This window comes from Perca flavescens, chromosome 10 (assembly GCF_004354835.1).
Source record: "Perca flavescens isolate YP-PL-M2 chromosome 10, PFLA_1.0, whole genome shotgun sequence".
Classification (NCBI taxonomy): Eukaryota; Metazoa; Chordata; class Actinopteri; order Perciformes; family Percidae; genus Perca; species Perca flavescens.
This window is the reverse complement of record NC_041340.1, coordinates 2,609,679-2,633,193: the sequence shown is the minus strand read 5'-3', so window position 1 is coordinate 2,633,193 and position 23,515 is coordinate 2,609,679. Positions and strand designations below refer to the sequence as shown.

The 23,515-nt window shown below is 40.8% G+C and overlaps 1 protein-coding gene across 1 annotated transcript; it reads left to right on the top strand.

Annotated features, from left to right (window-relative positions):
- The first annotated feature begins 7,220 nt into the window (after positions 1-7,220).
- On the top strand, positions 7,221-19,318 carry LOC114563326 (protein NLRC3). The gene is made up of 9 exons (XM_028590177.1): positions 7,221-7,309; positions 9,637-9,666; positions 13,216-13,294; positions 13,447-13,675; positions 14,984-16,778; positions 16,872-17,045; positions 17,698-17,871; positions 18,274-18,320; positions 18,753-19,318. The coding sequence occupies exons 1-9, from the start codon at positions 7,221-7,223 to the stop codon at positions 19,316-19,318; spliced, it is 3,183 nt and encodes a 1,060-aa protein (XP_028445978.1).
- Positions 19,319-23,515: the final 4,197 nt, after the last annotated feature.

Genomic DNA, 23,515 nt, shown 5'->3' with positions numbered 1-23,515 from the left:
GCAGAATTTATTTGAACTCTTCTGTTGTCTTCGGGTCCAATTTGACCAATTTTCAAAACGTTTCTACATCACAAATTTGGGTTTCTTTCAACCAAATTGTCAAAGAAAGTAACGTGGATGGTCTTCACAAGTAAGTATACTCTTCATTGAATTTGGGTGTTTTATTCTATTTTATAGCATTTGGAGAAAAAAGAAGACAAAAGAACATTGAAGAAACTGACAAAAACATCAGAAAAAGATTAAAAAATAGGAGGAGAAAAATTGACAAAAACATCAGAAAAAGTGACAAAAAAAACTTGAATAAAAGTGACAAAAAATTGACAAAACATCAGGAAAAGTGACAAAAACGTAGCAAAAAGTGACAAGTGTCGAAAACGAAAAAAGAAACGTTGACAAAAAAAGTTTTAATTCAAACGACTGGAAGACAACACAAGGGTTAAAGAGCAACTTGCAGTTTCAGGACCCCAGTGAGTCAGTGGGTACATCTCATGGCCCTTATTTGATAGCTCCTCCACTCCTCTGTCCTCGGCTGAACCAGAAGTTGCCGTCTCAAAGCTCTTATTTCTGCCCCGAGGACCGAGGAGGGATCACTGAGGAGGGATCATCAAGGAGGGATCATCAAGGAAACAGGAGAGCAGCCTTCCCAGAAGCTGTGCAGCTGAAGCTAAAACACATTTCCTAGTTTCCTCTCTCCTCACATGATTTGCTTGTGTGGGAGGGACGCGAGGAAGGGAGGCAAATGGACGACTCAAAGAGGTAATTTAAGTGACATGAGATGCAGCTAATGAGTATGAAATGAGGTATAATATACAGTGACATCTGACCAGCCATGTACACATATTCTGGTCTTGTCTTTACATGAGGGAAATCTTTGGATCTTCAAATCTTTGGCCCACAAGTAACAAATAAAATGACGGATGAAATTGTTAGAAAATGCAATAAAAGACAATGTTGTAGAATGTCTTGTAAGAATGTCTTGTGAGTTTCGACTCATTTTGCTCCATCACACTCTTGTGTTGCTGCTTATTTGAGGGAATCGTCTCCAGGGCCCAGTTTTTCAAAAGTAATCCAGTGGGATTTCGGATCACGGATCAGATAAAATCTTGGAAATGGGTTTTTCAAAAGCAAAAGAGGGATTCTGAACTAAGATCAGATCACCAGGGGTGTCAAACTCAATGTCACTAAGGGCCACACTGGAAATGCTGATCACAATAAGGGTCAGGCATGTTGAGTTTATTGACATGCTTTTATTTAACAAATAAGTCAATTAACTTTGCATTATTGCATGTCTCATACAACTTTCTCCCATACAGTTTGGTTGACATAAAACCCTAAAAAAGTCAGCAAAAAAGTTTCTTAGCCATCGTAGAATTTAGCAAGTCATAGAAAACTAATATTACAAATGTAAAAGCAGCTGACTCACCTCAACCTGTTTCACAGCATGAATATTAAAACCAATCTCTTCTTCTGTGGGGAATTCTGAGTCTCAAAGTCTGCAAATCTGTCAAATTCTGCACGTCAGTGTCGCATAATTACAGTATGAAAAACAGATTGCTGATTTTTTGTTTTGTTGGTGTGGTGCACAACTAGTCGGGCCAAAATTAGCTGTGAACATAAATTGATATGCGGGCCGGATCAAAATTTGCAAGGGGCCAGATTTGGTCCCCGGGCCTTGAGTTTGATACATGTGACGTAATCCGATCTTACATTTGATCTGGATAAAACCTGCCCTTTGGGTTTTTCAAAACTTTGAACTTGGTTTGGGATCTATGTGATCCAAAAAAAACAGGATTATCCTGATCCCAACAGAAGGGTGGATTCAGTTGTGATTTTTCGAACCAAACAAAATCAGAATGTGATTTTAGGTGAATGATCACAAAATCAATGTTTACTGATGATATATACATTTCTACATATTTGAAGCATATATGAAGCATGTCACATCTAATGATTTTTGACTATTGGATAGTATTGCTTTTTTTTTTTAGAACAAAATAAGGAATGTAAAATGTTTCTGTTTCTTAAAATTAAAACAAACAATGGCTATTTGTGGCCACCGGTATTGTGCCTACCTGTTGTTCTTTGCTGAGCCAGCAGGCTACACTGTTGGTTCCATTTAAGGCTCTGATCAACAGGATTTGGTAATCTGGAAATTTGGTATTTGGATCACAGTGATCCAATCCAATGTTCCTTTTAAAAACTGGCATTAAAGTAAGATGGATCAGATGATCCTGGATAGCAAAACATGGGATTTCCAAATCCGTATCAATTTGATCCAGATTAAATTTTTTGAAAAACAAATTCAGCCTTGGTGCAGAACTACAGCCACTAGAGCCAGTCCCACAATTATCTTTCCTTAGGATGTGCCATTTCTGTGTCTGTAGCTATTGAGGAGGAGAGAGGGGGGCAAGATGGAGGGTGGGGGTGTGGTCTTCACCAACTGCCACTTTGCTCGTTTGAAAGCCATGATGTCTCTCTCTCTCTCTCATGTTTGGGCCAAGTTCTCTGGGCGAGCAAAGCAGAGAAAGGGGAGGTAACCTTTCTCCTTATGACCTCATAAGGAGAAGATTCCTGATTGGTCCATCTGAGCTTTCATTTTCTCAAAGACAGAGCAGGATACCCAGGGCTCGGTTTACACCTTTCACCATTTCTAGCCACTGGGGGACCATAGGGGTCCGTGTACTTGGCGGCCAACGGATTTTCGTTTTGAAAGGAAAAAAACAAAAACGAAAAACGGCCAGTTTCCCAATTACCATTAGTAAATAGGAAAACAAAAAACGGAAAACAACCCATTATTCGTTTTTTGTTTTGATATTAAAAAATGGAAAACGAAAAACTATCTCGTTATCCGATTGTCTTTGATGTGTTTGTAGATGGAACTCGGAAATTAAATCGTGTGTATAAATCTTATTCCTCATTAATTTTTTTCGGGACCCGGAAGCGATCGTAAGTAGTAAGCGGCTGCATACCCGGAAATCATTTGGACATCAATGAGACCATGGACAGTTAGAATGATACGGACGTAAAAATGTTTTTAGACGAATATGCTCGTTTTATATTAGAAAACCGAAAGAATGGGATGTCATGTGGGGATATAGCAGCTGCGTTGGGTTCACAGTTTGGAACGATACGGGGGTTTTCTGAGAGGAGGTGGTGTGCTCAGCAGGGACTTGTTGCGAAACACAAGTTGATTTTTATTATGAAGTGGTCACAGGAGATTAGCGCTGATTGCTCTCATTCATCAAAAATGAGTCTACACAACAAGATAACCATCATAGTCTAATAATAATAATAATAATAATAATAATAATAATAATGAAGCGAAAACATTTTCAAAACATCTCATTTTCACATAAAGGTCTCTAACGTTGTTTTGCGCCATTGCTTTGGCAAAGTAGGCTATCTGTCAAACAAACTAAAATCAAAACCATGATGGCTTGCAGGCTGGGGGAACTCACATTAATTTTAAAAAACCTCATAAAATGACATTTTCATGACATGGGACCTTTTAAAGAGCAACTTACAGGTTAGGTTGGGTTGAAACGTAACGTTCGCGATGGGCACTACAACGGGCAAAGGCACAAAGGGACCATCAATGTGGAAATACACTTCAAAAACCTGGTCAGGTTATTTAAAAGGCAATTTTTTTGTTTAAAAAGAAATTAAGGGAGTCACTGGTCAGTAGGAGTTGAGTTTTCCGCCCCATCTACCCCAATCTCTCCCCTGAACTGTATTTAGAGAGCTCATTGACAACGCACCTGGCTCTCTGATCTGACTATCTCATCTCCCCTGCTTTGTCCAGAGATAGAGTCCCCCTGATTTATGGGTGTGGATGTGACAGGATAAGGCCTTTTCACAATGACAGAAGATACTTGATTAATGGCCTTTACACATCCAAGGTAAATTCACAAGAAGACATCGATCAGTATGTTTACATGCACAGCAGTAACCGGGGTATGGGCCAACTCTGTTTAAGTCAATAACCGGTGTACATATGCACGAATACTCGGTTACTAAAGGAGTTTTTTTAGGTCTGTAACCAGGGTACATTTTATGGAACAAGTATCACTCAGTACAAGCGCAAATAACACTGCTGGATTTAATCTTCATGTTAACATGGATGATATGGAGTGAAAAAATGTGCATGAGGCATCAATATTTTTATTTTTTTTTACTTTTATAATTATATACCTCACCAGCTGCGTCGCCAATTCCTATTTTGTCTCCAAAATGTGCGTACGCATGGGTTAGAGTTTGCGTGGAGGACCGCACATTCTCCCGTCAAGTTTGTTTTTTATAAATCATAACCTTTGCGTGGGAAGTGGCCACATTTATAAATGAGGCCCCTGGTCTTTTAGACTAGAGGACTGGGAGCTGAGAACTGAGGACAGATTTTCACAGCTTCTCTCTGACAGGTTACAGTCACTCAGTCTGAAGAGGAATCAGCAATATATAAGAAAATACAACCTTTTATTTTTTAAATAAAAAAAAAACTACATTTAATCTGGATAGTTGTGTGTGGCATACAGAGTTTTGTTGGAGGCTTTGACCACTGGCAGGAACCTCAGAAGAGCCTCCTCTGAAGCAGAGTATTTCTTCAGGTCAAAGACGTCCAGATCTTCTTCTGATGACAGTAAGATGAAGACCAGAGCTGACCACTCAGCAAGAGACAGTTTTCTTGTGGAGAGACTTTCCAATTTCAGGTACCATTGGATCTGCTCCTTTAGAGAACGGCCATTCAGTTCATTCAGACAGTGGAGAATATTTATGCTTTTCTCTGCAGACATATCTTCTGTGTCAGCAGGCCTTGCAGGAGATTCTGATTGGTCTGCAGTGAAAGACCCAGGAGGAAGCGGAGGAACAAGCCCATTTGGACTCTGTAAGGGCTTGTCCACAGCACAGTGGTAGAACTGTGTGTCTCTGTAGTGTTTGTTTTTCTGCCAGCAGGTTGACTCCAGAGTTGTTGAATATCAGATGGACATGAAGAGCAGCCAGAAACTCCTGAACACTCAGATGGACGAAGCAGAACACCTTGTCCTGGTACAGTCCTCTCTCCTCTTTAAAGATCTGTGTGAACACTCCTGAGTACACTGATGCTGCTCTGGTATCGATGCCACACTCTGTCAGGTCTGATTCATAGAAGATCAGGTTGCCTTTCTGCAGCTGCTCAAAAGCCAGTTTTCCCAAAGACTCGATCATCTTCCTGCTCGCTGGACTCCAGTGTGGATCCGTCTCAGCTCCTCCATCATACTTGATGTTCTTCACTTTGGACTGAACCACCAGGAAGTGGATTTACATCTTGCTCAATGGTGTTTTAAGCCCCCAATGTCTCCTTCCAGGCAGTGCTGCGACTGTTGACTTCAAGGCACCTAACCCTAACCCAACCATTGCCTAATCCTAGTGAAGACGTTGAGGGCTTAAAACACAGATAAAGGTAGGCTACATCTCAGTCAGGGTCTTGGGCAGCTCTCCTCCCTCTCCGGTCTTCAACACGTCCTCCAGAACTGTAGCAGTGATCCAGCAGAAGACTGGGATGTGACACATGATGTGGAGGCTACGTGATGTCTTGATGTGGGAGATGATTCTGCTGGCCTGCTCCTCATCTCCTCATCTCTTCCTGAAGTACTCCTTCTGTGGGTCAGTGAACCCTCTGACCTCTGTCACCATGTCAACACACTCAGGAGGGATCTTATTGGCTGCTGCAGGTCGTGTGGTTATCCAGAGGCGAGCAGAGGGAAGCAGATTCCCCCTGATGAGGTTTGTCAGCAGCACATCCACTGAGGTGGACTCTCTAACATCAGTCAGGATCTCAGTGTTGAGGAAGTCCAGAGGAAGTCGACACTCATCCAGACCATCAAAGATGAACACAACCTCTTCAAACCTGCAGATTCCTGCTTCTTTGGTTTCACTAAAGAAGTAATAAACAAGTTCCACCAAGCTGAAGTTTTTCCCTTTCAGCACATTCAGCTCTCTGAAGTTGAATGGAAATGTGAAGTGGATGTCCTGGTTGGCTTTGCCTTCAGCCCAGTCTAGAGTGAACTTCTGTGTTAAGACTATTTTCCCGATGCCAGCCACTCCCATATTCATCACTGTTCTGATTGGTTCATCTCAAAGAGTTAAAAAATGTCTGCTACCAGTCTGGCTCCTCTGGTTTAAAAGAACCAGAACGACTGATGCTTTTTATCTCAAACACATGAACAATAAACTGATGCAAGTGTCCATAGGAGAACTCCCAATAGCAAGGAAATGGGAGCGAGAGCAGTCTGGGACATTTTCCATTGTTCCAAGAACCCACATCACAAGCAGATTCACTTCAACATATGTCATAGGACATATTGGACTCCTCAGAAGAGATACGTCTCTAAAGTCATTACTACTCCCTATTGCACCTTCTGCCAACCTGAACAAACTGGAACTTTCCTGCACATGGTCTGGGAGTGTGAACAGCTGCAGGAGTTTTGGAATAAAACAACATCAATACTATCTGATGTGATAGGATGTCGAATTCCTTCTGACCCGATTGTTTTGTTACTTAATGATGACTCTAAATTACACCTGCTTGGGAGACAGAGAAAGATTTGGCTAGCCGGCTCGACCGCAACCAAGAAAATGATAGCTCAGCGCTGGCTCTCCACCCACTCGCTTTGTGTAAAACAGTGGCTGGACATCATTATACTTGAGCTCTCTACAGCAAGGATTAACAAAGCCAAGTCATCGGCCATTGGCCTATAGAAAGGGGCAGCAGCACAAATATCAGACCTGATGACCTCAGCATGACAAGAATCAGAGGAGAGTGGCTAGGCAAGGTGTGATTTCCGTTTGTTTATTTGTTTTGTTTTCCTCGAAACCGCAGAGGGTGGGGGGATTGTGTTTCTGTTCTGTATGTTAAAAAAGAAAAAAACAATAAAGAAATTTATCATAAAAAAACATGTGAACAATAATAAACCTTCCTGCTGTTAATTCATGTCTTGTTCTGTAAAATAAAGCCAATAACAGCGTATTAGTGTTGCTGTTGTGAGTAAGGAGGGGATTTATTTGTTCTCCGGTTCGTTCCAAAGTCTCAGTAAGAAGCGGCAGTGGTTTAATCTTTAACATATAAAGTCATATAAACATAGCTTATCTGAACTGCTTCATGTTCAGACTGGTTTATTACAGTGTGTGCGTGTGACAGCACACACAGAGGACTGATGAAGAAGTAGAGGACTGAGTCCTGATAGAGCATGTCGTCCCACTCAGATCAACAGAAAACTCTTCTACACAGACCTGGTTCAGACAGCACAGAGCTGCAGAGGGATACAACTCATGAGAAGTAAGTACCTTTGAATCATTTTAGTCTCTTATGTTTGATGAGAAACAAGCTGCTCTCTGTTTGTTAATGTGTCGACCTCCTGTCTTTGATAATGACTCCACAGCACAAAGTTTCTCTGACAACAAACACTTGAAACTACAGCTTGCTGTCTTTAACCCTTGTGTTGTCCTCGGGTGAAATTTGACCCATTTATATATCAGAATTATGAGTTTCTTTGAACCAAATTGCCCCAAAATAACATGAATGCGTGGATGTATGTTGTGTGGAAGCAATGTAACGTTCTTGGCAGGTAAAATTAATGATTACTTTCATTGAATTGTGGGTGTTTTTGTTTTCAATTTTATAGCATTTGAAATAAACTGTGATCCACTCAACATCATCTGTTCTTAACTATCAGTCAAAATAATCCACAATTTCTGTTTTTTTAAACAAAAGATATAGATATTATGTCATTGAAATTATGTTTATTGACCATGTATTTAAAAAAGCATAAAAAAACGTTTCATGTGTCAAAAAACGTTGGAAAAATTGCCAAAAAAAGTTCATTTGCAATTTTGAGCCAGAAGGACAACAAGTTCACGGTCCATGGGAAGACATCACAAGGGTTAAAGTCTACAAGTAGAAACATATTAGATTCCTGATGAGACACAAATCAAATGAGACTGACGACTAATAGTCCATAGTATAATTCGTTCTTCTATTCAAATGAGAATCCAAAATCGGAAAATGTAAAAACGATTTGTTACTCTGTTATTTCTTTAGGATTCTGAAAGAAAAAAACTACCGTATTTTTCGGACTATAAGTCGCATCAGTCAAAAAATGCGTCATGAAGAGAAAAAAACATATATAAGTCGCACCGGACTATAAGTCGCATTTATTTAGATTATAAATACAAGAGTTATTCAACTACACAATAGCACACAGAACAACAGGCTGAATACGGTAGGTGTCCGGTATGTTAACGTAACACATTAACAGTTATTGAACTATATAATAGCACACAGAACAACTAGCTAGCAGGGCGTGGAGCATGGAGGTATTAAAAGGCGTGGAGACGTAACTGCACCGTGAACGAGCCCCTCCCGACTCCTTCCTCCAGCTCTGGACATCTAGCTTTCAGCCCACGATTAGCCGATTAGCTTTCTTTGTTTTCTTCATTGCAGTAAGAGTCACCTTTTCGCCAGTCTCCCTCATAAGTTTCTCCCTCATTTCAAACTCTCTTTCTGCTGCTCGATTACCGTTTTCGGGGCTGCATATTTTACTCCCTGCAGTTTGTCTCTATTCTTTCTCAGTTGTCTTTAGCAGCAGCGTTCTAGTTGTCACAAGCCTAGAGCACCCTCTCTCGGCTGTAGACGGTAATGTTTTCAGTATGAATTAACATGTAAAAACATGTTAAATTAGATATATTTTGATATATAAGTCGCACCTGACTATAAGTCGCAGGACCAGCCAAAGTAGGAAAAAAAGTGCGACTTACAGTCCGGATATTTAAAAAAACTTGGTCCAGGGGATACAGATCCTGTCGGCGGTGAGTGCCTTGGACACCAGCAGCGGTGTAGTGTACTTTATACGCAGGTATACGCAGTGTAGCTACTAAGAAATCTCCAAACATCTCTTAAATGTGCTATGATACGCAACAACGTAGTTTTGTGACAGAACGTTCACTTCAGATTTTTGTATTCACAAATACGGGGTCGAGTAATGTGAAAGCAAACTTAGAGACTTTTCTCATCCTTCGTTGACTCGCTCCTCGCTGAGCGCAGTGTGTAGTGTGTGTGTGTAGTGTGTGTGTGTAGTGTGTAGTGTGTGTAGTGTGTGCGACCGGGCCCCAAATGCTCCACCTACACTAACGCCAAGAATCCTCCCTTCACCGCACATTTAAGACAAATATAAGTAGCCTATTTAATTTTGTCCTTGTTGCTTTGGGGTCAACTTTTGTGATCCACGCTCAGGTCCCTGATGTGAAAGCCCCCCTTACTGCTTTATATTCCATCATATTTTTGATATGTTTTGAATGTCATCTGTGTTTTCCTTATCATAGGACAAATAAAGGTATTCCCACCATAAATTGGTGCATAAAAGTATATCAGAATGCAGGAAATTAAGTCTTTGACGCTCAAAATAACCCTGGCGGAGAACACCCAGACCCCACATTTTGATATGCCCACTGAGCCACACTATTAGGACTAATTAAATATCAAATTAAAATTACGCCCGTTTCCTGTTTTTAAATTTCCTTTTTTAATCAGAGTTTTGAACTCAATTGAATATTAAAAGAACGATTGATACACAGATGATTAATGATGTGTTTGTGTGTCTTCCTCAGGTGGCCGCAGGTTACCACCAACATGGAAAGGTATCACACTTAACTCTTCACATTACATCTGATCCTGTTTCACCCTTCAACATATTCATAACTTACTGTTGACTGTGTCTTTACTCTTTCACCTGAACATTGACTCGTGATAAAGCTATAAATCTATAAAACAGATTCCAGTGGTTAGATTAAATGATAATATTGTTATTCAGTTTGGATTTTGATACTTCACGTATTTTATGAAGGCTCATATTTTTTATTGAGACCTTTGTTGGTCAAAGTGCTCTCGAAGATCAATACACCCCCTTCTTTGTAAATTAATAACTGAAAGCTGCAGTGGCTAAAAAACAACAATAAAAAACAAGATTTGAAGAACGCACGGTCTCTCTGAAATGACCTGTCATTGGCCAAAGTCTACCGTCACATGCTACATTTTGTCTGAAATCAGGGCCAAAAGAAGGTGCAGAACTGTAGTTTTCAGTTAGAGCACTTGAATTACAATATGCTGAAAGTTTATTATGGATTTTGCTCAAAGATGACCTAGATGATGCTTTATCGCCGATTTTAAAATCAACAAGACCATAATTCAAAAAAATGAACATCATTCTGTGTTGCAGAAGACTTAAAACTGGCAATTGAGACCATAAACTCATTATGAAGATGTTTACTAAGGTACTTTCTCAGAGACTTATACAGAAATCGAACTCCTGCAACCGCACGTGTCGCCCGCTGCTTTGTCCATTAATATTATACAGTCTATGGAGTTGAACCTATGTTGACAGATTGTTTAACAGCTGAGCTCCCTCTGGTGGTCAGTGAGGTTTAGTGCAGTGTTCCTGTCAGAAATATTGCTTGTCCTGTAACTGTCTGTGTATGTAAGTATGCTTTTATGGCAATACAATAACTGTTGCTGTCTATTAAAACCAGTGAAAACAAACCTTCATTATTTCTATCAGTTCCCAGCAGCAGGAAGAAAAGTCTGCTGTACCCAGCTGTGTGTCCATGAAGAGTGACCTAGTGTCTTTGGATGGTCTGATTGACTTCAAAAATGAACATCCTGCTTTAAACCCGGTGTAAGTACTTAAAACTCTTGAATGAAACAGATGGCTTGCTGTTTTGATGCTCAGTCATGAGATACAGAATTAGTTTTCCATCACTTAATGTACAGGAGAGATCAACAATTGACAATTATTATTTTAATAGCTCAGTATTCTATGCACTAAATAGGTATGCATAAAGGCCGCCGTACTCTATAAATTTTTTTAGGCCCAGTTTAATATGCAACTTAATTTTTTACAATATATGTAGCAGAGGGTCCCTGCTCTGTCTCTCTTTCAGTTAATGGGTTCTTGGTTTAAAAACATTGAAGACCCCTGCTGTAAAGTGTTGTTTGCTTCTGGTTTTCATTATGATCAATCATGACAAAATCCATAATTAATTAAAGCTATAGAACACAGATTGAGAAACGCTCAGTGTCTGCCCCACCCTGATGTGTTTCACCTTGTTACCTCTTGTATTTAGTCTCTGTGTTGTCTGTTGACAGGTCATTGTTCTGTATTTGCGTGTGTGTGTGTGTGTGTGTGTGTGTGTGTGTGTGTGTGTGTGTAGTCGGTCTACCCCTTTGTCTCGTGTTTTTTGTGATCCCTGTTTTTCATTCTCTGAATAATCTAACATTCTATTTATTTCTGCCAAGGCCTTTAGTCACTGACTCATTTTGAAATCAATCAGGTTAAATCTATAGGTTTAGTAAAGTTAAGTAAATTCAAAATGGCTGACGACCTGCTAAGATTAGGGTATGGCTCCAAAAAGCTTTTTGTAGGTCTGGACACGATACATATGCCTACCAAATTTCATACATAATAAGCATGATAAACCGGGCGTGTCTTAAACATGCTTTAAGGGCAATAAAATAAACTTTACTCTCCACTAAACCCAGTTAAAGCAGATAGAAATATTGCATGTTCTGTAACTGTCAGTGTATGTAAGTATGCTTTAATGGCAATACAATAACTGTTACTGTCCATTAAAACCAGTGAAAACAAACCTTCATTATTTCTATCAGTTCCCAGCAGCAGGAAGAAAAGTCTGCTGTACCCAGCTGTATGTCCATGAAGAGTGACCTAGAGTCTATGGATGGTCGGATTGTCTTCAAAAATGAACGTCCTGCTTTTGACCCGGTGTAAGTACTTAAAACTCTTGACTGAAACAGATGACTTGCTGTTTTGATGCTCAGTCATGAGATACAGAATTAGTTTTCCATCACTTAATGTACAGGAAACATCAACAATTGACAATTATTATTTTAATAGCTTAGTATTCTATGCACTAAATAGGTATGCATAAAGGCCGCCGTACTCTATACATTTTTTTAGGGCCAGTTTAATATGCTACTTAATTTTATACAATATATGTAGCAGGGGGTCCCTGCTCTGTCTCTCTTTCAGTTAATGGGTTCTTGGTTTAAAAACATTGAAGACCCCTGCTGTAACGTGTTGTTTGCTTCTGGTTTTCATTATGATCAATCATGACAAAATCCATAATTAATTAAAGCTATAGAACACAGATTGAGAAACGCTCATCGTCTGCCCCCCCTGATGTGTTTCACCTGTCCCTTGTTTCACCTCGTTACCTCTTGTATTTAGTCTCTGTGTTGTCTGTTGTCAAGTCATTGTTCTGTATTTGTGTGTGTGTGTGTGTGTGTGTGTGTGTGTGTGTGTGTGTGTGTGTGTGTGTGTGTGTGTGTGTGTGTGTGTGTGTAGTCGGTCTACCCCTTTGTCTCGTGTTTTTTGTGATTCCTGTTTTTCATTCTCTGAATAATCTAACATTCTATTTATTTCTGCCAAGGTGTTTAGTCACTGACTCATTTTGAAATCAATCAGGTTAAATCTATAGGTTTAGTAAAGTTAAGTAAATTCAAAATGGCTGACGTCCTGCTAAGATTAGGGTATGGCTCCAAAAAGCTTTTTGTAGGTCTGGAAATGATACATATGCCTACCAAATTTCATACATAATAAGCATGATAAACCGGGCGTGTCTTAAACATGCTTTAAGGGCAATAAAATAAGCTTTACTCTCCACTAAACCCAGTTAAAGCAGATAGAAATATTGCATGTTCTGTAACTGTCAGTGTATGTAAGTATGCTTTAATGGCAATACAATAACTGTTGCTGTCCATTAAAACCAGTGAAAACAAACCTTCATTATTTCTATCAGTTCCCAGCAGCAACTTAATTTTATACAATATATGTAGCAGGGGGTCCCTGCTCTGTCTCTCTTTCAGTTAATGGGTTCTTGAAGTTCTCACAATCTTGACTCACAATATTGACTCCCCCATCAGATGTACATTTTTGCCACATGTGACACGTGTGCCAAGTTACATGACTTTCCGAGCACGTTTAGCCCCTCAAAAATGTGATTCATTTAGGCTAAGAATAATAAACTGAAAAATTTCCAATAGGGCCTTTGTTGACCAACAATGTCGGTGCTCAGGCCCTAACTAACTGTTGTAGCTGTGTTTGAAAGTCAATAACTGTATTCAGTCTGTGGTTCAAACACAATGTGACCTACGTGTGCAAATTTCCTTCACAGAGTGGACCAGCAGAGCTCAGATGTTCCCAGTGATCAGTCTGCCCAGCAGCATCAAACAGACCTGGACCCTATATTTATGGTCTGCACAACTAATGCAAAAACTACTTTTTCACAATCATCTCCATGCTGCACTTTTTAGACCAGTGAATTGTCAGTCTGTCCAACATTGATCTGGTGTTTGCTTCCATGATTTTAGTTTGATTGTGTCATTCATTAAATATTCTGTTCCAGCTGCTGGAGAAGGAAATCGTAACTTTTGTGAAGAATGAGCTGAAGAAGTTACAGAAGGTTCTGAGTCCAGATTACCCAGAATGCTTAGAGAGTCAGAGGGAGGATGAGGAGATGTTGAACGGTGAGGATGAAGAGCAGAAGAGGAGCAGCAGAGAGGCATTTCTGAAGATCACACTGCACTTCCTGAGGAGAATGAAGCAGGAGGAGCTGGCTGCCACCCTACAGAGCAGTAAGAGGATTTTAACAGATTTAGCATGATGGAAAGAGGAAATGGAGGCAATATGGGAGATACAGCCAGACTTGTTTTTTTTTTTTTGATACGGACGTTGTAACAAAACCCCCCAAGTAGCGAAATCTGTCCTCTGCCCACTTAAATGACGATAACGAGCGTGGGAGCTGCCTAGCCAGAGAGTTTATTGCTATGAGTTCGCTTTTGTGAGCTTGTAACCAGAACAAAATCACAGGAAGTGAGACGGCTGGGTTAGAGATGTACAGGAGCAGGTTGTCTGCATACAGTAAAACTTTATGAGTTGTGCCAGATCATGTGATGCCCTTGAAACCTTCCTCCGTGCGAAGCCAAATGGCCAGAGGTTCGATCGCAATGGCGAACAGGAGTGGGGACAGAGGGCAGCCCTGCCTAGTGCCTCTCCAAAGTGAGAAAGAGGTGATAACGTGTCATTAGTTTGAACTGAGGCCATCGGGGATGAGTATAGCAATTTGACCCAGAGGATAAAATTCTCTCCCAGACCAAACCTGTCCATTGCCTTATATAGGTAACCCCACTCGACCCTGTCGAAGGTCTCTTCGGCGTCGAGGGACACCACGATTCCCGGGGTAATATTACTCGACGAGTGGATAATGTTAAGTAGGCATCAAGTGTTGTGGAAGGACTGTCCATGGCCAGGCATGAACCCTATCTGATCCAGCGAGATAATGGAGGGCATCACCCGTTGAAGACGAAGAGCCAGAACCATTGAGAGAATTTTGAGGTCCACATTGAAGAGTGATATTGGTCTGTAGCTACAGCAGATCTTTCCCCTTTTTAGGAAGTAGGGAGATAGTGGCCTTCGATAGGGTGTCCTGTAGGCAATGCTGGCGAAAAGCTTTGTTGTACACATCTCTTAAAACTGGCGTGAGGAGTGCGGAAAAAGTTTTATAATACTCTACAGTGTAGCCATCCTGGGAGATTTACCGCTCTGTAGGGAGTTAATAGCTCCCTGAACCTCAGCGATGTGGATCTCACCTGAGTTGGCTCTAATGGCAGGAATTAGCCGTGAGGTTGCCTCGGCTCTAGCCTGATGAGCCAGAAGTTTCCCCGCTTTATCCCCTGACTTAAAAAAGTGCTGTGTAGATTTGATTAGACGAAGCCTGGCTTTGTTCGTAGATAAGAGATCGAAGTCTGTCTAAGACGTTCTCTGTAAAGCACAGGGACTGGGTCAGCCGCGTATTTGTCAGCCAGACTTGTTTAACATCTTAATATTCTCTGATTTTCTGAAGGATCCACTGACTGATTTCATTTGTTTGGTTGTTTATTTAGGAACTTGTGCTGCAGTGTGCCGACGTAAAGTTAAATCTAACCTGCAGAAGAAGTTCCAGTGTGTGTTTGAGGGGATTGCTAAAGCAGGAAACCCAACCCTTCTGAATCAGATGTTCACAGAGATCTACATCATGGAGGAAGGGACTGCAGAGGTCAATGATGAACATGAGGTCAGACAGATTGAAACAGCATCCAGGAAACCAGACAGACCAGAAACAAGGATCAGACAAGATGACATCTTTAAAACCCCACCTGGAAGAGATAAACCAATCAGAACAGTGATGACAAAGGGAGTGGCTGGCATCGGGAAAACAGTCTTAACACAGAAGTTCACTCTGGACTGGGCTGAAGGCAAAGCCAACCAGGACATCCAGTTCACATTTCCATTCACTTTCAGAGAGCTGAATGTGCTGAAAGAGAAAACGTACAGCTTGGTGGAACTTGTTCATTACTTCTTTAGTGAAACCAAAGAAGCAGGAATCTGCAAGTTTGAAGACTTCCCGGTTGTGTTCATCTTTGACGGTCTGGATGAGTGTCGACTTCCTCTGGACTTCCTCAACACTGAGATCCTGACTGATGTTACAGAGTCCACCTCTATGGGTGTGCTCCTGACAAACCTCATCAGGGGGAAACTGCTTCCCTCTGCTCGCCTCTGGATAACCACACGACGTGCAGCTGCCAATCAGATCCCTCCTGAGTGTGTTGACATGGTAACAGAGGTCAGAGGGTTCACTGACCCACAGAAGGAGGAGTACTTCAGGAAGAGATTCAGAGATGAGGAGCAGGCCAACAGAATCATCTACCACATCAAGACATCACGAAGCCTCCACATCATGTGCCACATCCCAATCTTCTGCTGGATCACTGCTACTGTTCTGGAGGATGTGTTGAAGACCGGAGAGGGAAGAGAGCTGCCCAAGACCCTGACTGAGATGTACATAAACTTCCTGGTGGTTCAGTCCAAAGTGAAGAACATTAAGTATGATGGAGGAGCTGAGACAGATTCACCCTGGATTCCAGAGACAAGGAAGATGATTGAGTCCCTGGGAAAACTGGCATTTGAGCAGCTGCAGCAAGGCAACCTGATCTTCTATGAATCAGACCTGACAGAGTGTGGCATCAATATCAGAGCAGCATCAGTGTACTCAGGAGTGTTCACACAGATCTTTAAAGAGGAGAGAGGACTGTACCAGGATAAGGTGTTCTGCTTCGTCCATCTGAGTGTTCAGGAGTTTCTGGCTGCTCTTCATGTCCATCTGACATTCATCAACTCTGGAGTCAACCTGCTTGCAGAGGAACAAACAACATCATGGCTGTCTAAAATTTTCAGAGACAAAACAAGTTTCTTCCAGAGTGCTGTGGACAAGGCCTTACAGAGTCCAAATGGACACCTGGACTTGTTCCTCCGCTTCCTCCTGGGTCTTTCACTGCAGTCCAATCAGAGTCTCCTACGAGGTCTGCTGACACAGACAGGAAGTAGCGCACAGACCAATCAGAAAACAGTTGAGTACATCAAAAAGAAGATCAGTGAGAATCTATCTGCAGAGAAAAGCATCAATCTGCTCCACTGTCTGAATGAACTGAATGATCGTTCTCTAGAGGAGGAGATCCAACAGTCCCTGAGATCAGGAAGACTCTCCAGATATAAACTGTCTCCTGCTCACTGGTCAGCTCTGGTCCTCATCTTACTGTCATCAGAAAAGGATCTGGACGTGTTTGACCTGAAGACATACTATGATTCAGAGGAGGCTCTTCTGAGGTTCCTGCCAGTGGTCAAAACCTCCAACAAAGCTCTGTATGTGCATACATAACTGTCCAGATTGAATATAGTTGTTTGTATTGAGAGAAATTGTTTGTAATTGTTTTCTTATGATTCATTCCTTCTCAGGCTGAGTGGCTGTAACCTGTCAGAGAGAAGCTGTGAAGCTCTGTCCTCAGTTCTCAGCTCCCAGTCCTCTTGTCTGAGAGAGCTGGACCTGAGTAACAACGACCTGCAGGATCCAGGAGTGAAGCTGGTTTCTGCTGGACTGAAGAGTCCACAATGCAGACTGGAAACTCTCAGGTCAGGATTCAGCTGTTCATCTCCTCTGAGCTCACATTTTCTTAATATATTAATTATTGAATAGACTTCTTAGGTAAGCTTTTTATGTTGAGTGGCTGTGCATTATCCAATAGAAGAAATGATACTCTGTCCTCAGTTCTCAGCCACAGCCCTCTAGTTTAAGAGAGCTGGACCTGACCTGTATTAAATGTTTCAGCAATATTGTAATGAAGGGGTTAACTGACTCTTGGATATCCTGTCTAATAGACTCAGGACCGTTTTGACCTTGTGTTTGGTTACTTGACAAAGTGCAGTGTGAAAGCATACCGAACCAAATAATGCAACAGTGTTGCAACTTTATCCCGGAGATCTACCGAAGCCCTCCTTAATAAACTTTCATGAACATTAATCCTTAGTTGATCAATAACATAAATTGATGGGGGGGTGGGGGTTCTTCCTGATAATATTTTGCAGAGCCACCATCGTTGAGACCGGGGCTTTGCGCCGCCCAAGACCATTTTGATTGGTTTAAAGAAATGCAAACAACCCAGAGAGTTTTTTCTCCTATCCCAGAAAACATCTGTGGTGTAGCCACACCTTACTCCACAGCACTGTAGATATAGAGCTGGCAATGTGAGACTAGTAAACGTCTAACGTGTGTGGGTGTGTTTAGTCTGTCAGGCTGTCTGATCTCAGAGGCAGGCTGTACTTCTCTGGCCTCAGCTCTGAGCTCCAACCCTTCTCATCTGAGAGTGCTGGACCTGAGCTACAATCATCCAGGAGACTCAGGAGTGAAGCTGCTGTCAGCTGGACTTAAGGATCCAAACTGGAGACTGGACACTCTCAGGTATGAACAGATGGACAACGGCAGCTCTCACATTGTTTCTCTGTCACTAACTGATGAACTTGAAGGTGAGGTGAAAAGAATTGTGGCCATTGTTTGCCAAAACCAAGTTTATCTTCTAAGTAGAAGATAATATTTTAAAGTTAATCTCGTTTATAAACTTTTAGATTTAATTAGGCTGTTTTGAGAGCGGGAAAGCTGTGAGGAATGAAACACTCAGTGGACAATACAAATTAGTTCAGCTACTTAAGTAAAAGATAAACTTAGATTTGGCCAACAATGCCTGGAATTTTATTTTCACCTTGCCTTGCATAGCTTCTGTAGGTTCATGGTAAATGGAGGATCCGAGTAAAAGTGTATGGAGTTGATTGTGACTTCTTGTGTTTTGTGTGTTTCTTCCTCCAGGGTGGACCATGCTGGACCACATTGGTTAAAATCTGGTCTGAGGAAGTGTGAGTATTTTTTAAGTTTAATTCATGAGATCTCAGCTGCATATAATGTAACACTAACCTTGAACAAAAATGATGATCTGCGCCAGATTTCCAATCAGTTTTGAACTAATAAATACATTTCAGCAGTCATGCATTCCCGACATTATAACATTGTTGATATGACAGAAAATACGGAAAAGCATAATATTTCCACTTTAAAATGTCAGTTTGAATGATTTTCTTGAGTAATTGCCAGCAAACAATATATTTATTGTCCTGCCTATGCACCACCTTCTATACTTGAATATCATATTGCACTTTTCTGCTTTTTTGCACTTCTGGTTGGACGCAAACTGCATTTAGTTGTCTTTGTACTTGTACTCTGCACAATGATTGTTGATAAATCAACAGATGATAACCTGCAGATGTATTGTGTCTTGTTCTCTCCATCAGATGTTTGTGAACTGGAAGTGGACACAAACACAGTGAGCAGAAGACTCAAACTGTCTGACAACAACAGGAAGGTGACATATGTGGAGGAGGATCAGTCATATCCTGATCATCCAGAGAGGTTTGACTTGTGGCCTCAGCTGCTGTGTAGAGATGGTCTGACTGGTCGCTGTTACTGGGAGGTAGAGAGGAGAGGAGATGTTCATCTATCACTGAGTTACAGAGGAATCAGCAGGAGAGGAGACAGTAAAGACTGTGTGTTTGGAGGGAATGATGAGTCCTGGTGTCTGAACTGCTCTGATGATGGTTACTCTGTCTGGCACAATAACAGAACAACATCTACCATCCCCTCCTCCTCCTTCTCCTTCTCCTCCTTCTCCTCCTCCTCTGTCTCTAACAGAGTAGGAGTGTATGTTGACTGTCCTGCTGGCACTCTGTCCTTCTACAGAGTCTCCTCTGACTCACTGATCCACCTCCACACCTTCAACACCACATTCACTGAACCTCTTTATCCTGGGTTTAGGGTCTGTTCTGGTTCCTCAGTGTCTCTGTGTCCTCTGCAGGTCTGAGAGTCTCTCCTGTAGACAGAAACTCTGCTGACTTGAGATCAGCTGTTGAAATCAAAGTTGACTCTGTTCACCATCACACACTCAATCTGTCTCCCCCCGGGATGTTTATTTCCTACTTTGTTGTAAAACTTTTAAAAGAACGACATGGATCAAAGATGACGTGAAGTTCCCATGTTTGCCTCTTGAACATTTGCAATTTTTGCAACCAAGAAATAATTTTTTCAAACATTGCCTGTATTCTGTATTGCATCACCATCTCTACATTTGGGTCACTTAAAGTTGTTTTCCACATGTTCCAAAAATACTTTTTGTCTATTGTATTTTTGATTTTGACTTATTCATCATGTTGGGACACATAAAATCCCAAGCCTGATCCACCTCTGAAACAAAGGAAAGCACATGTCTCCTCAGACAAGAGGGTGAAGTCCCCATTTTACAGCTGCAGCCAGCAAAATGGCCCCAGGTCCGAGAACGCTGATCTCCCATTGGTTCCTGGACCCTAAACACAGCATGGAGCCTAGCCGGTGATCCTGAACTATAAAACTTGCTGACACACAGAAACGTGTGTCTTCCGTTTGCAACCCCGTTGCTGAAAGGATGCATGCAAGCACCTGCTTTAAATAGCTTCAGCTGCCTGAAAAGTGAACTATTTCAGAGTTCTGGTGAGCACCAGTGGACTCTGTGAACCTTGGAGGAATCTATGGACTAACGGACGATAACACACACTAAGAGGCTTAAGGTCTGGGCAGAGAACTAGGTGTGTTTATTAATGTAGTAACCGCTAATGCTGCGAATTGTGTTATGACATTTATGTGATTGGATTAATAATGTGCTACTGGTGCGCTTTTGATTATTAATCTGATGGAGATCGTCGTGTCCCATCTATTTCTGTGAAAGTACTGATCACTGAGCATTGTTGATGTTTGTGTTGAATACTGTAGCTTGTGTTAACTTTAAATGCTACACAGCTCCCGTAGCAGAGCTTAGACTGTCCTGAGCAGGATAAACTCTAGTTAAGTCAGCCGAACCACCGGCACTGCAGTGTTTATTTTCAGAGCCCCGAAATCAAGACTCAAGGTGTCTTTTCTTTCTATCTAAAATGTGCTCTCCCTTCCTCTCTTATACCCTAACCCAAACACACACACACTCTCACACACACACACACACACACACACACACACACACACACACACACACACACACACACACACACACACACACACACACACACACACACACACACAGTGTGTTAGTTTGTGGTTTACCACAAGGAAGTTGCTTGGGTCCTCTTTTGTTTTTGGTTTTTATTAACGATTTGCCCTTAACTGTTAAAAAAGCATCAATGACAATGTTTGCAGATGACTCAACTGTTTACTATGCTTCAGATTCATGTGATAAAATTAATCATGTTCTGTCTAGAGAATTAGATTCGGTGTATAAGTGGGTTAGTGGAAACAAATTAGCATTAAATATATCCAAAACAAATAGTATGATCATCGGATCAAAACAAAAATTTATGCTAGGATCGGAATTAAAGTTACAAATAGCCGGACAAAGAATACAACAAGTAGAAAAGGCTAAATTGTTAGGTTTGGTTATTGATAGTAGTCTCTCATGGACCGAACACATAAATACGATTGTTAACATTTTGTCAATATGTAAATCAGGAAACTTTAAAAATAGTAACAGAGTCATTAATATTATGTCATTTGTCATATTGCACCGAAGTGTGGTCCTCTGCAACTAAAAAGGACTTAACTAAAATTCAAGTCGCGCAAAATAGAGCAGCAAGACTTGTACTGGGCTGCTCAATTAAAACAAGTAGAGATCAGATGTATTCTACTCTTTCATGGCTCACTTTACACCAAAGAATAACAGTTACTTTAGGTACTATGATATATAACACATTGACAATGAAAATGCCGATTACTCAGTTTAATCAATTAGTGTATTGCAACTCCGTGCATAATCATAACACTAGAAAGGCAAATACTGGTCATATAACAATCCCTTATCCAAAAACTAATTTTATGATGAAAACTGTCCTGTATAGAGCTATTGTCATCTGGAATAACATTCCTATTGAAGTGCGTCAGCTTTGTAATAAGCAGTCATTTAAAAGAAATCTTAGATGTTTTGTGTTGATGTAGGTTTTTATGTTTTTATTAAAGTAATTATATTAATATTGTATTAATATTTAGTCCTACTATGAATGGAAACTAGATTGTATATGTGTTTGTGTATGTATGTATAGATATGAAATGTGTATATGCGATTTTGTTATGATTGAAATGTGTATATTGTTGTAATGTAATTTTTTTTTAGAATGGATCCCAGGGAGACTAGCTGATTGCACAGACTTTCAGCTAATGGGATCCTCAATAAATAAACAAATAAACAAATAAACACACACACACACACACACACACACACACACACACACGCCATTCTGTCCAGCGGGCTTTGCCAGCCGACATAGTCACGTGCGCGCGTAACACAGCTTCACAACTGCACTCAGTAGTGTGTCCTTTTGTCTGCAACACGTATTGTGAACAGCTAGCTTCCTCGGTCTCATACCCTGATAAGCTAACCAGCTAACACATAGCCTAGCTTGAACGAGCTAACGGCTAATCTTGAGCATGGCCTAGCCTCGCTCACCTCCCCCCTCCTCTTTCACACACACAACACACACACACACACACACACACACACACACACACACACACACACAGAGAGATGTGCCTCACCACGTCTTGTTTGTTTTTCTTTTGTTGTAATTTTGTAAAAGTGTATATAGGTTTGATAATTAAAGAATTATTAATTGGCCATTGATAATTTTGAAGTTCAATAAATTCTACTGTACTTTAAATAGCAGTTGTTTGTGATTATTTGTGTATCTATTGTAATAATCGCTGGTTGAACACAGTCAGTGCTCGGATTCACCCATCCTTTTTGTCCTTTAGAATATACCAGTAAATTAATCAAATTTATTCAGATCTGTATTTTAAAGGGAACCACCTATGAGACTGTTTCACAGTTCGGTTATTGGCCCCTGAGTTCAGGGTGGTGCCCCGTTTTGATTGTTTGTCAGTTTGGTAAAGTTATTAATACACATATACATAACTAATTAATATTGATAAAACATCTTTGATAATTAGCCAATAATTAAATCTGTACCCATACCAATTCCCAACAATCTTCTCTGTGTTCAGCATGTTTCTGGTTGATAATTTCCTCGTTTTCTTTCACGCTTGGTGGTATTAATGGTGTGATTGAATAATTTATTTTTATTTTTTTAAGATTATTTTTTTGGGCTTTTCCCTTTATTTAATAGTGACAGTGGATGGACAGGAAATGGGGAGAGAAAGAGAGGAGATGACACGCAGCAAAGGGACTCAGGTCAGATTTGAACCATGGCCGCTGCAAAGGACTCAGCCTACATGGGGCGAACGCTCTTACTGGGTGAGCTAGAGGTCACCCCAGAATTATTGTTATTGAAACGAATGAATAGCTCAGATGTATTTCAGCAAGATGTCTGCTCATGTTCAACATTTCTGTATATTCAAAAAATAACTCTTCCTATCTTTGTTCTCTGTGATTTGGAGAATAAATAGTTGTGATATTTTGAGAAAGAAAGTTGTAATATAACAAGAATAAAGCCATAATGAGAATAAGGTGACAATAGCTCAAGAGTAATGTGTCTATCTGTGCATATGTCTGATACTGACCAGCAGGTGGAGCTGCAGGCTGCGTTCAACACACCGGGGTTTCTGAAGAAACTGCCAAACATTAATAAAACCCTGATATTTAACGCTTTCTCGGGGGAACAGACTGAGGAGGAAAGCAAGTGAACGAAACATGGATGCATGCTAAGGACCTAGAACGTACCCTGGATTCTGTTGTTTGGACAAGATAGTTTGAGGATCCATGCACGCCCCTTTGTGTCCCCCTTGTTCATTCATTATTTACACCTCTGAGAGATCAAGGACAGGCCCTCATTTACAATGATACCAAGTTCACAGAAATAAAAATCAAATAAAGAAATCAATAAATCAGTTGTTAACAGGGATGATCAAGCAGAAACATTTGAAGCTACTGTTGTGTAGAGTCACAATTTGAATATATCAACAATAACTTCAAGTAGCACACCATGGAAATACTTCTGGAAAGTACAAGTAGCTGATAACTGTAATAAAT